The following is a 13,250-nucleotide window of genomic DNA, read 5'->3' as shown; positions in this document are numbered from 1 at the left end:
CCCGCTGCGCGGTCCGCACCCCCGGGGGCAGCGACACCACTCCGGCCGGGGCACGGGAACCCTCCCCCACGCCCGCCGCGCCCCCGGCCGGCCCCCGCCCCTGCGCGCCGCCCGACCTCCGCCCCGGCGCCCGCCCCGCCGCGAGCCCGGCCGCCGCGCTGCCGCCTCACAATGGCCGGGCGCCGCCTCACCGCGCGCAGGGATCCCGGCCACGCGCGCTCCCCGCCCCCACCCGCCGCCTGCCCGGGCCCGGGCCTTCGCCCACCCGCCCCGTTACCGTCGCGGCGCCCCTGGCACGGGGCAGAGAGAGGCGCAGCCAGCCGCCCTGGTCGCGACCCCACCGTCGGTCGGACGGGGGCGCCGGGCGGTCGCCGCGCAGGGACTACTTTCCCTCCCGCGGAGGGACTACTTCGCGGAGGCATCGGCGTGGCGGCGCGCACGGCATGGCGGCGGCGGCGGCGCGCCAGAGCTAGAGGGACGCCGGCCCGCTCAGGCCTCGGCGCGGCCTACACGCTTCGCTCGCCCGCTCCCGCCCCGCGCCCCGCGCCCGGCCATGGCGGAGCCCTCGCCCGCCCGACGCCCGGTGCCCCTCATCGAGTCGGGTAAGACGCGCCGTCCGCGCCCTCCCCGCCCTCCCCGCGGCGCCCCCAGCCCGGCCCCGGCCCCCTCCCCGCCGCCGCGCCCGCTCTTGACCCGACTCCCCGTCTTCCCGCAGAGCTGTACTTCCTCATCGCCCGCTACCTATCGGCCGGCCCGTGTCGGAGAGCCGCCCAGGTGAGTGCGGGCCCCGCGGGCGGCGGCGGGGGCCTCCGCGCCCCGGCCCCGGCCCCGCCGCCGCCTGGCTCGCGGGTGGAGGGCGCCGGGTGGACCCGGGTGCCCCCCGCCCTGCTAACTGCGCGTCTCGTCGGCTGCAGGTGCTGGTGCAGGAGCTGGAGCAGTACCAGGTCTGTGCTTCGTGGCGCCCGCCGCGCCCCCGCCGCGCCCCCGCCGCGCCCCCCTCCCCACCGTGCCGGGGCCGCTCGCCCGGCTCCCCACCCCAGCCCACCCCGCCGCCCCCCGCCCGGCCCCGCGCGGTGGTCACTCGTGTGCGTCTCGTGCCTTTGCAGTTGCTGCCGAAGAGGCTGGACTGGGAGGGCAACGAGCACAACAGGAGCTACGAGGAATTGGTGAGGCTTTTGACATTTCCATCCCCGTGTTTCCGAGCGCCCGCTCCCCGCCCCCTGGTCGGGGCTCCTGCTTGTGGGGCGAAGCGGCCGAGCGCTGCTCGGGGGCGACCCCGGGAGAGCGGGGCTCCCTCGGCAGGTTGTCTGGTTTTGTTTTGGGGCGGCCAGGTTTGTTTTGGGAGGAAACGGCCCAGGGGGGTGGCTGGCGGGAGGTGGGGGCGACCCTGCGCCGCGGCTTGCGGTGGGGTGGGTCCCCAGGTGCGGCTGCCTACGGTGAGAGCCGGGGGCGCGCGTGCGCGCGGGCGGGGGGGGGAGGCGCCAGCCACTCAGCAAGCTGCTCTCATCCTTCTGTTTTCGTACCCGACTTGTAACTCGACCTCTGATTGGTGTTCTCTCTTTTGCCCCGCCCAGCTCCTCTAACCACTTGTTCCCTAGGAATAGATTCGGTGGTGCCTGAAAGGTGGAGAAATGTTCTCTTTAGCGATGTTTTCTTTCCCCCCAGCAGCGCCATAAAAATCTTGCTGTTGTGGCAGTATGCTACTCCTCCGGTACTTTTGCTTCTCGGAACTGTATAATACTTTTGAGTGCCTTAGAGAACTTATTTTGATGAATTTTTGTGTTGACCTTGCTGTACGTAACTTAACGTAGGCCCTAACTGTGCCGTTTCTCCGTTTAGAGCACCATTAGCGTAGGTTACGCTTCTCTTTTCAGTGCACCTTGTCAACTTTTTGAGTTGCTCTCACAATATAGAATTAGGTCTTGCCCACTGGTTTGTCGTATGAGATGAAACAATCTTTAGGAAAATATTTTTGCCGACTTGTGTATTAGGAGAAAGGATTTCGTTAGTTGCCAGGCTGTGTCAGCATCTTGTATGAGCAAAACAGTGAGGACAAAACAGAAACTCCCGAGGGATCTATTACCACAGTTCTAATACTTGTGATAGAACTTGGTAGTAGGATACGATCACTTCTTGGATTAAACAAAAGGACAAAAAGTAAACGGGGATTTGTCGTCTGTATACGAACAGTTAAGTATTATTGACAAAGTTTGGAGAAAGGATTTTATTTCAGTGATCAGTTGTAATATTTACTGATGCAGAGTTTTTTGAAGCAAAAACTTAAAAGTGAATAGTATTTCCAAGAAAGTTCTAAAAATTCTGCATCGTGACAGAATTGAATATGTTATTTTGATATTTAAGTCTAGGAAACGTTTAAAGGACTACTTGTTTTACACCTTCTGGTGAGAGAAAATGGTGTTATCAGGGAAGCTGAAGAGCATTATTGACAGTGCAGTTGTGCTGTGGAAGAGATAACTGTGTAAATTTTGAGATGCTGTAACTACTGGAAAACTTTTTTAAGTATTACATTTTTGGCTTCTCTGTTAGAATCGCTTAAAATCCTACTTAAAATTCTGCTTAGAATTACCCCGGATCTCTGTGATGCATTCCTGTGGTGTGGCTGTGAGCCAGGTCATCTCTCCTCACCTGCTCGTGGGCTCTGGTGGATATCGTCTTTGTCCTTTGCCTTCCCCTGCCTCTACCCTCTCCTAGCTCTTAAGTGACAGAGGATGAGCTTCCCTTTTTTTTTTTTTTTTTTAAAGATTTTATTTATTTATTTGACAGAGAGAGCGAGAGCAGGAACACAAGCAGGGGGAGTGGGAGAGGGCGAAGCAGGCAGGCTTCCTGCCGAGCAGGGAGCCTAATGCGGAGCTCAATCCCAGGATCCTGGGATATGACCTGAGCTGAAGGCAGACCCTTAACGACCGAGCCTCCCAGGCTGAGCATCTTGTATCCAGGAGAGTTATTTTTTGTCAGAGTACGTGAGTAGCTTCTAGTTCTCCAAACCAAGCCCGCTTTTCTTTCTATTAAGCAGTATTTCAGATATACACAAATCAGAATAATGAAATGAACCCCGTTGCCAATTTGCTATCTTTACTTCGGCTTCTTTTTGAAGTTTTTTTTTTTTTTTTATAAATTACCAGTGGAAATCTTCAAACAGAAAAGTAAGAGTAATGAACCATCCACTAGGTACTTCTTATCAGCCTCAGTGATTAGCAAAGAATGTTGCATCTGTTAGCTCCCTCCCCTAGGCTGTATTGTTTTAAAGCAAATTCCAGACATTCCTTTATTTTATTGGTTAATATGCTGAAGTATTTTAAAGTAAATCTAGACATTGTATTTCCTTTCTCAATTCTGCTGAGTGCATCTCGAAAAAATTGAAGGACTGTTTCTTAGACCATCACAGTGCCAGTGTCTGTCACACTTATAATCCAAAGAATAATATTCTTTGATAGTATTTGTGTGGGTTTCTTTATATATTTAGACCATATTCGGATTTCCTCTTGTTCCTTGGATTTCTTTTTATATTTAGTTAGAATTGGGTTTTAGGCAAGGTCCATGTGTTGTACTGAAATTATTTTCCATCTCTCTCTTTTTTTTTTTTATCTTCCATAGTTTTTTCTCCTGTGCCATTGATTTCCCAAAGAGGCTTGAGTTGGTCTGTAAAGTGTTTCACCTTCGGGTTTTGTCTGATAGTTTCCTTATGCTGTTTCCTTGTGCTGTTAAATTTACTCCTTTTTCTCAGGAGTTCTCATTCTTGGATCAGAGCTCTCTGGGAAGCTTTATAAAATCTGAATACTCAGGCCATGTCTCAACACCAGTTAAATCAGAATTACTGTGTTGGGACTGGACGTTGGTAGTTTTTGAAACCTTTCAGGTGATTCCAGAGTCACTGCTTACAAAGTTACAGTTTATCTAAGACTTGGGACCATGTTGTCACTCCAACCTGTACTTTGGAAGCCAGAGTATTTTTGCTATTTCTTGAAAGAATTGAGACTACTTATCTGCAGTAGCAGTTGGGCCTGTGAATTCGTAAAATGTAATTGGGGTATTCATGATTTATAGGTGGTGAACATGAAAGAGGAAGAAGGAAATAGAGCTATGGAATGGGGTACAGGAGTGAGGAAGGACCTAATTTGTAAAGAAGGAGCATGTTTAAATAAGGCAAACGTGATTCAAGAGACTTACTAATTGAGTAACATGCAATTTTGTAGGTCACCGTCTTCCTTAACCAGTAAATAAAATCAGGAAATCCTTACATTGGAGCCTGTTGTTAGAGAATTTATTGTCACTATGCTTTTTCTTTCAAATAATGTATAATAGGCCTTTAAGGAAAACACTTAAAGTTATTTGTATTGAAATACAAAGTTTAGGGGCGCCTGGGTGGCTCAGTCTTTAGGTGTCTGCCTTCAGCTCAGGTCACGATCCCAGGGTTCTGGGATTGAGCCCCGCATTGGGCTCCCTGCCCGGCGGGAGGCCTGCTTGTGTTCCAACCTCTCTTGCTGTGTCTCTCTCTGTCAAATAAATAAATAAAATCTAAAAAAAAAAAAAGCAAAGTTTATTTGTTGTACGTAGTCATTTTTCTTAAATCTTTAAATTCCGTTATAAATCTTACAGTGATTCTAGAAATATTATTTTTATTTTATTTTTTACTGACGTTTAATTTGTAATGAGAATTTAATCTTAAGATATTTAACATCACTTAATTGTCTTAATTAAATTTCTTTGAGCATTTCACAGTGATACAAATATATGATTATTTCAGCCACCTCAGGATTGCAAACTTTGTCAAATCAAAGTTTCATCTTTCTAAAAGTTCACACTTGTAAATATTTTAAATTTATTGTAATAAACTACTCTTTTTACTCTACCAAATATAAAAATAGTTCAGTCATTACAAAACCTTATTATTACCATTTGGTTATTACTATTATTACTATTTGGTTACTACTAACCAAAGTAGTTGCAGAATAATTTGCACAAATGTATCAATACATTTTTCTATTTCTCATCTCTTACTTGTCCATCTCCCTCAGTTATGAATTAACTCCCCAAACCAAGGAGGAGAGCAATATTACCACTGTGAGCTCCCTACTGGATTAAGGAATTAAGTTATGGTAGATTATAAACCAAGATTTAGAATTTGGGTGCACTGTTAGACTCTACTTGAGGGTTGAGTTGAGCCTTTTTTATAGCAAGGCTACTTATTTACCTATTTCAAACAAAAACAACTTTGTATTGGGTAATCGTATTGCGACTGACTCCACTATTTTATTTTCATTGTGGGATACTGACGCAGCTTATCTCTTTCCTGTCTGAATTCTGCATTTCCTTTGTAGTTGACTATAGAGGTGTATCGTTCTGTAGGCATTTCATTGATAATTTGGGACCACTAAATGGTCATGGCAGTGTGATGACAAGTTACAGTCTAGCAATATAGCGGTATAGAAATTATAAACTTGGATTTTTGTGCCATGTATTTGGGCTGTAATCCTGATTTGTGCTGCTTTGTAGATGTTCTAATCTCTACCTGAGTGAGTTTCTTGATGTTTGTAACAAAGATAATAGTAATTTTTTAAGATTCTATTCATTTGAGAGAGAGAGAGAGAGCATGAGCAGGGGGAGAGGGAGAAGCAAGACTCCCCAATGAGCCGGGAGCCCGATGTAGGGCTCGATCCCAGGACCTGGAGATCATGACCTAAGCCGAAGGCAGATGCTTAAACATCTGAGCCACCCAGGCACCCCAAAGATAATAGTAATTGTATCAAAGCATTGTTGTAAACATGGGGAAAAAATGGCTTACGATGCCGGGCATGCAGTAATAATCAGCACTTACAAGTAACGATGTTGGTAGGATGACAAGGCCTGATTGGGTAGACTTCCCCTTTGCTTAATTTATATTTGTAGGGTCTAGATGAGATAACAAAATACAGTCTCTTTTGGCTCTTATGTCTGAATGAATGATACCTGGTATTTACCCATTTATGGGTGAACGTGTTGTGGGCTGGGGAACTTATGGTGCCTTCTAGCTAGGTGCTGAATAATGGTAGTGGTGTTGTTATTGATGAGTCCCTTAGCCTTGACTGTGCTGCCGTATTTAGGTAAGCTCTCCATGCCACGTAGGGCTTGAACTCCGTATCCTGAGATCGAGAGCGTGCTCTGCCCTGCTGTGAAAGAGGATAGTTATTAATTACTTTGTTTTCAGAGGCTCACCTGATCATAACAGTTATTTGCATCTAAGGGACAAAAGTCACATGAAATTTTTTCCTTTCACATTGTCTAAATCCTTACAGATTTTTGCCCTTTGGCTCTATTGGTGTCTGAGAAGGATTGTTACAACCTCCATCCATTATTGTAGAGTTGTCTTTTTTCTTTCTCCAGTTCTTTCTTTATGTTGGTGGGTACGTACAAATTCATAATTGTTAACTTCCTATTGAATTAACTTTTTTTAAGAAGACTTTTTTAGAGTAGTTTTAGGTTCATAGCAAAATTGAGCACTGTCCCCTGTAAGTGCACAGCCTCCCTCGTTTTCCGCATTCCCCGGAATGGTACTTTTGCTGCAGTCGATGAACCTCTGTTGACCCATCATATTCACCCAAGTCCATAGTTTACATTAGGGTTCTCTTAACATTTACAGTGGGTACTCTTGGTGGTGTGCATTTTGTGGGTTTAGACAAATGACACATACCCATTAATACAGTATCATACAGATACTGCCCCCAAATCCTCTGTGCTATGCCTAATTATCCTTCCCTCCCTCCTAACCACTGATTTTTACTGTTCCCATAGTTTTACCTTTTCCAGAATTTGACCTTTTTTTTTTTTAAATTAGGAAATGTTCTCTCTTTCTCTCATAATAGCTTCTTACCTCAAAGTCTGACTTGGCCTTAGTACAGCCAGCCCTGCTTTCTCTCTGTTAGTGATGGCATAGTGCATCTTTTTCTGTCCTTTTACTTTTAGTAAAGCAAACATTTTCCCGTGTTCTTTTTTTTTTTTTATTTTTTATTTTTATTTTTTTTTTTTTTTAAGATTTTATTTATCTATTTGAGAGAGAGAGAACGAGAGATAGAGAGCATGAGAGGGAAGAGGGTCAGAGGGAGAAGCAGACTCCCCGCCGAGCAGGGAGCCCGATGCGGGACTCGATCCCGGGACTCCAGGATCATGACCTGAGCCGAAGGCAGTCGCCCAACCAACTGAGCCACCCAGGCGCCCCTCCCGTGTTCTCATTTTCTAAGTATGTCTCCTGTAAACAGCGTATAGTTTTATTATTCAGTCTTCTACTTGGAGTCTTTAGTTATAATGTAAGTAATTAATACAATTAAATAAAATTGTGTTAAGCCTACCAGGTATCTTTCTTATATGTTCCCATCTCTTTATTTCTCTTCTCTTTTGGATTAATTGTTACACTATTTATTGCTTTTTAGGTATATATCCTTTTATTATTTTAGCGGTTACCCTAGAGGTTACAATATGTGTTGACCATTTTACGTGAGTTATTTTACCACCTCCCAAGTAAATGAGATTAAAACTGTTAATTCTTACCCTCCTGTCCTTTGGGCTATTTCATATTTTACTTTTACATATGTTATAAATTTTTCCAGGTGTTACTGCTGTTGTTTTAAAGTTAATACTCATTTGCTTACCCACCGTCTACCTTTTCTGGTATTTTCAGTTCTTTCCTATCTTCCCATGTATCTTATCTGTGATTATTTTTCTTCAGTCTGGACAACTTACTCCGTTACTTATTTTAATGAAGTTTTGTTGGCAATGGCTTTGGTTTTCCTTTTTCTTATTTATTTTTGGTTTGAAACATTTTTGTTTTGTCTTTGTTTTTAAAAGTTGTTTTAAAGGTGAAATTCCGGTTGGTGCTTTTTTTTTTTTTCTTCCCTTTCAGCACATTAATAGTGAAAAATTGGCAGTCTTACTATTTCTCCTTTCAAGATAATGCTTTTTTTCTTTTTTGGCTGCTTTTTAAGATTTTCATTTTGTTTTTGATTTTTAGTAGTTTTACTGTGATGTACCATAGTTGTTATCTGTTGCTGCATGACAGGGTACCCCAAAACTTAGTGGCTTAAAACAACGCGGATTTAATATTAATTATTCCAGAATTTATGTAAATTAGAAGTCCAGGCACAGCTGAGCTGAGTCATCTCAGTCTTCATCAAGGTTACAGTCCAGGTGTTGGCCAGCTCTGGGGTTTCAACTGGAGACTTGATTGTAGGTAAGGTAAGGGTCTGTTTCCAAGCTCACCCGGTTTTTGCCAGATCAGTTCTTGGGTTGTTGGACTCAGAAGTCTCAGTTCTAGTTGTCTGTTGGCTGTCCTCAGTTCCTTGCCACTTGTCTATCCAACGGGGCAGCTTGCATCATCAAAAGGTGAAAGCTGACTAGGGAATAATAATCTGCTAGTAAGACAGAAGTCACAATAATGGAAGTGGTATCCCCTCAGTGTTGAGTGTATTCTTTTGGTTAGAAGTAACTTACTCAAGGGGAAGGGATTTGGGATTTCACAAGGTAGTTAGTACCAGGAGGTGGGGATCATTGGAGGCCACGTCAAAAGTTTCCTACTACATGCACTTTAGATTTCTTTGCATTTACTGTGCTTGAGGTTGTTCAAACTTCTTGAATCTGTGTGATATCAAATTGTCTAATGTGTAATTAAATTCCTAAAGGGAAAGAATAAGAATGGTGCAGAAGAAATATTTTGAAGAGATAATGGCTGAGCATTTTCAACATCTGGGCCTTCTCTGGGTTCACTGTTGACTACTCCCTCTCTTGATCAGGGGTCGCGTTTGGCTTTGTGTATCCCATCATCTTTTGAAGTATGCTGGGCAAAGAGTAGAGGCTGAGGTAATACAGTTAGTCCCAGTAAAGGATGCACCCTTTTACTCTCAAGTTCTTTTTTTTTTTTTTTTTTTTAAGATTTTATTTGTTAGCGTGGGCGAGAGAGAGTGAGCAAGGGTACAAGCAGGGGGAGCTGCAGGCAGAGGGAGAAGCAGGCTCCCTGCTAAGCAGGGAGCCTGATGCGGGACTTGATCCCAGAGCACTGGGATCATGACCTGAGCCGAAGGCAGATGCTTAACCGACTGAGCCACCCAGGTGTCCCTACTCTCAAGTTCTTAATGTGAGAGGCTGGGTGCATCTAATTCGTGTCCTATCTGGTTGTCTCTGGGTTCTGTTGCAGCTATAGGTACATTTGGTTCATCAGTAGCTTCACATAGTTTAAGGATTGGATCAGGATTTTCTCTTCCCGCAGAGTTTGGGGTTCGGGCACTGGTGAGATTTCTGAGCGAGCGAGTGACCAATCTATTTTTTTAAGTAGGCTCCACATTCAGCATGGAGCCCAACACAGGGTCTGAACTCCCGGAGACGTCTGTATTTTATAGCCAGGTTGCTAGCTTCCCAAACCTTGAAAGAGCTTGCTCTGTTTTATAGTCCAGTTGCCAGCTTTTGGGTTGCTGAGATCTCTTTGCCCAAGTGGAATTTGGGCCCTTGGCTTTCTACTCTATTTTCCTATCCCTAGCTTTCAGAGGGCCTCTGGAGTGCACTTGGTGTGGACTGGGTCTTCCCCAGCTTCTCTGCATCCTGTTTTCGGCCCTTTGCAGTTGGTGAAGGCCCGTGGGGAGAATTGGGGTGGTGTAGACACTCTTTTTTTTTTTTTTAAAGATTTTATTTATTTATTTGACAGAGACACACTGAGAGAGGGAACACAAGCAGGGGGAGTGGGAGAGGGAGAAGCAGGCTTCCCGCCGAGCAGGGAGCCCGACGCGGGGCTCGATCCTAGGACCCTGGGATCATGACCTGAGTCGAAGGCAGACACTCAACGACTGAGCCACACAGGTGGCGCCCCTGCTGTAGACACTCTTGACTGAGGGCCCTCAGCATTCTCATCAGGCCTCAGACATGCCAGCCCACAGATGTTTGTGAAGTTTAAAAGTTTGGCAGGTTTTTCCTTAGTCTCATCTGTGCTCAGTTTGTCCTGCCTCTCTGCTAGGGATGAAAGCAGCTGTGAATCTTTTTCTGGTCACACAAGGGCTCACCAGTTTCTGGGGCGTAGTTGATGTCAACTTGTTTTCTCAGCTCTGTGATGGGTTTAAAAATTATTTCCTTTTTTTTTTTTTTAAAGATTTTATTTTATTTATTTGACAGAGAGAGACGCAGCAAGAGAGGGAACACAAGCAGGGGGCGTGGGAGAGGGAGAAGCAGGCTTCCAGTGGAGCAGGGAGCCCGATGCGGGGCTCGACCCCAGGACCCTGGGATCATGACCTGAGCCGAAGGCAGATGCTTAATGACTGAGCCACCCAGGTGCCCCTAAAAATTATTTTCAAGCTAGACCAACCTGTTCTCATTGTTAACGTGAGGGCAGTAGCCTCACACATTATCTCCTTTTAATAGTTGAAATAAATGACTACTTTCAACTTAACAAAATTACGTGGGACATGTAACTGTCTGCAGTCCTCTGTGGGTACACTTAATTGTCCTTCCTGGCACATAGTCGGCTCTCACTGTTCATTGAAAGAATCAATATGGGTGGCCTAATGCTTAGTATATTTTCCTGTTGAGAACCAGCCATCACCAGTTTGGTTATTAAATGATTTTCTTTTTCTATGATCTTTGATTTCTTAAAATCTGTCTGAGACATGGACTTTATTTGTAGGTCAGAGCAGCGTTCAGCACTGGAATGGCTGTGAGATACATGGAAGTTGTACATCCCTTTTTTAAGTTTGTTAGACCATTTTAGTAGGAAGGTACAAAATAGCGTCTTTGAGTCATATTGACTCTTTATTATGTAGAAATGCGAAAGTGGCATTTTGAACACAAAACTTCTGTGTTACAGTTAAGTAATACCATAGCAGCGCAGGATGAATTATGTGTGCAGTGTTTAGAATTTGGCCGAGACTTTGACTTTGCTTATTATTTGTAATGGGGTAGGTGAATGAGATTTGGATGGGAGACTCCTAACTGCTTAGAAAAAATTCTCTGTGTTGGTTTTAATCAGTTTGCATGTATTTGGCTTTAAAAACTTCTAGGGGCCACTTTGGCTCTAAACCTCTTCAGATACTCCTTGATTATCTTGTTACGTGCCATTTTTATTAGTATGCAGTATAACCAATTGCAAGGATCCAGTGATGCTGGAGCGTTGTGAACTAGACAGCCAGGGTTCTTATTTTTAGCTTTGCCTTTTCTTAGCTCTTTGCTTCTGGGCAAGTTATTTAATGCCCGTGCCTGTGTTTTCTCATCTGTAAAATGCAGATGAGTAGTTTGGGGATATAGTAAGTTAGTCTATGTGAAGTACTTAGAACAGTGTCAGGTAGAAATCACTGTGTGCATGTTAGCTATTACCATTAATGTAGTGAAGAGTTAAAATAGTCAAAACCTTAAAAGCCTTAGAAGTGTGCCTTGTACATTGTTAAGTGTGCATTATTACCTGTTCTTTTTGCAAATGTGGAATCTGAAGTCTTAGAAAGTACCTTGTCCAAGGTCCCATAACTAGTTAGGTAGGGCCAACTAGTACTTTTAACCACACTGCCTGAGGGTCAGGAGAGTCTACACCCCCTTACTCTAGTTTCTGTTCAAGTTAAACTATCACTGGTATATTTCAGGCTGGATTCCACATTGAGAAACTTTTGCTGGAGAAAGACCTTGTGGTAGAGCCTCAGTTTAAAGCCTTACATTTTGCCTATATTAAATTTTGCCCATATTTATTTATTTATTTATTTTTAAAAAGATTTTTATTTATTTATTTATTTATTTGAGAGAGCGACAATGAGAAATGGAAAGAGAGCACATGAGAGCAGGGAGGGTCAGAGGGAGAAGCAGACTCCCTGCCGAGCAGGGAGCCTGATGCTGGACTTGATCCCAGGACTCCAGGATCATGACCTGAGCCGAAGGCAGTCGCTTAACCGACTGAGCCACCCAGGCGCCCCAAATTTTGCCCATATTTATATGTAAATGTTTGAGGATCTTGGTAGTGGTCTTTCTGTGGGGGGGGTAACTGAAAAGTGATGTAATTAATTAGTTCATTAGTCTTTTCTCTGTAATCTGACCAAAAAGTGTCCTAATATTAAATAAAAATTGCTGTTTATTGTAGAATATTTAGAAAATGCAAAAGCAAAGAAAAAATAGAAAATCATGAGAGCGAGAGGTGTTTCTTTTTCTTCATATACGCTAACAGAAATAGGATCTTTTTTTGAGAGCGCGTGAGAGCATGAAGGGGGGAGGGGCAGAAGGAGAGGGAGAAGCAGGCTCCTCACTGAGCAGGGAGACCAGCCTGCCGCCCCCGACGCTGACGCTTGATCCTGGGACCTGGGATCATGACCTGAGCCAAACGCAGATGCTTCACTGACTGAGCCACCCGGGGGCCCCCAAAATAGGATCTTTAAAAAGATCCTATTTTGTGAATTCCTTTCCATTTCTCTAGAAAATTTTATCTAACCTTTTGTTTGTTGGACATTTGGTTCGTTTCTAGTTTTTTTTTCTGTTAGTGATTCTATGAATACCAAAGTAAGATCTGTGTATCTGTGCATTTATTTACATCTTCTATAATTGTCATTTATCATAAATTTCTAGAAAGTTAACCATTGAGTAAAATGGTTTGTGTTTTTTTTTAAAAGTTTGTTTATTTATATGTAACTAATGAGCTCTGCACCCAAGGTGGGGTAGGAACTCATGACTCCCGAGACCTAGAGTCCCATGCTCTTCTGACTGAGCCAGCCAGGTGCCCCTCAGTAGCCAATGTTTGAGTCATTTTTTGCCAAGTACTGCACAAAAGTTAAGAGCTTTTAACCTGTATAATCTCACTTTCAGCAATCCTGTTACCTTGTCTGTATTGTGATTTCCTGTTTGAGATAAAGCTGAAGGGGATAAATGACTTCAGTGAGGTTATATTCCTAGGGGGCAGGTCCGGCTGCAAGCCCACTCTGTGTGATACTCGTTCATGACTGTGTGACGCATTGTTCAGTAAGTGAAAGTCTGTTGTATTCAAGGTTCCGGGGAGACAAGTGTGGGTGAGGTGGACAAGGCTCCTGGTTCCTGGGGCTTCGCACCGTAGGGGTAACCAGAAGTAGCAGGCAAGTTACCGCAATACGAATTCACATCTGTATGGTGATGGGGATTGGGACGGGGGGTGGGGAGGGACAGCTTTTGTCCCTGGGGCGACATTGTCTTGAAGGGTGAGGAAGGAAGGTGAGGCCCTGAGAGGGTCATAGGGAAGGGCAGCCGCCATCAGCCCTAACCCTGCGTGAGGCCCTGAG

General features: G+C 44.7%; 1 protein-coding gene across 3 annotated transcripts in view; it reads left to right on the top strand.

Annotated features, from left to right (window-relative positions):
• Positions 1-353: 353 nt before the first annotated feature.
• The window catches only part of BRWD1 (bromodomain and WD repeat domain containing 1), a 113,105-nt gene continuing 100,208 nt past the window's right edge, over positions 354-13,250 (top strand). For all 3 annotated transcript variants that reach the window (XM_073887030.1, XM_073887029.1, XM_025863528.2), the window contains exons 1-4: positions 354-602; positions 716-774; positions 915-944; positions 1,107-1,166. In XM_073887030.1, the coding sequence (XP_073743131.1) occupies positions 554-602; positions 716-774; positions 915-944; positions 1,107-1,166 (198 nt within the window). In that variant the 5' untranslated portion in view covers positions 354-553. The remainder of the gene's footprint in view (positions 603-715; positions 775-914; positions 945-1,106; positions 1,167-13,250) is intronic.

This window comes from Callorhinus ursinus, unplaced genomic scaffold (assembly GCF_003265705.2).
Source record: "Callorhinus ursinus isolate GAN/ISIS: 27379988/994484 unplaced genomic scaffold, GSC_fseal_2.0 scaffold75, whole genome shotgun sequence".
Taxonomy (NCBI): Eukaryota; Metazoa; Chordata; class Mammalia; order Carnivora; family Otariidae; genus Callorhinus; species Callorhinus ursinus.
This window is presented reverse-complemented; position numbering and strand designations above follow the sequence as displayed.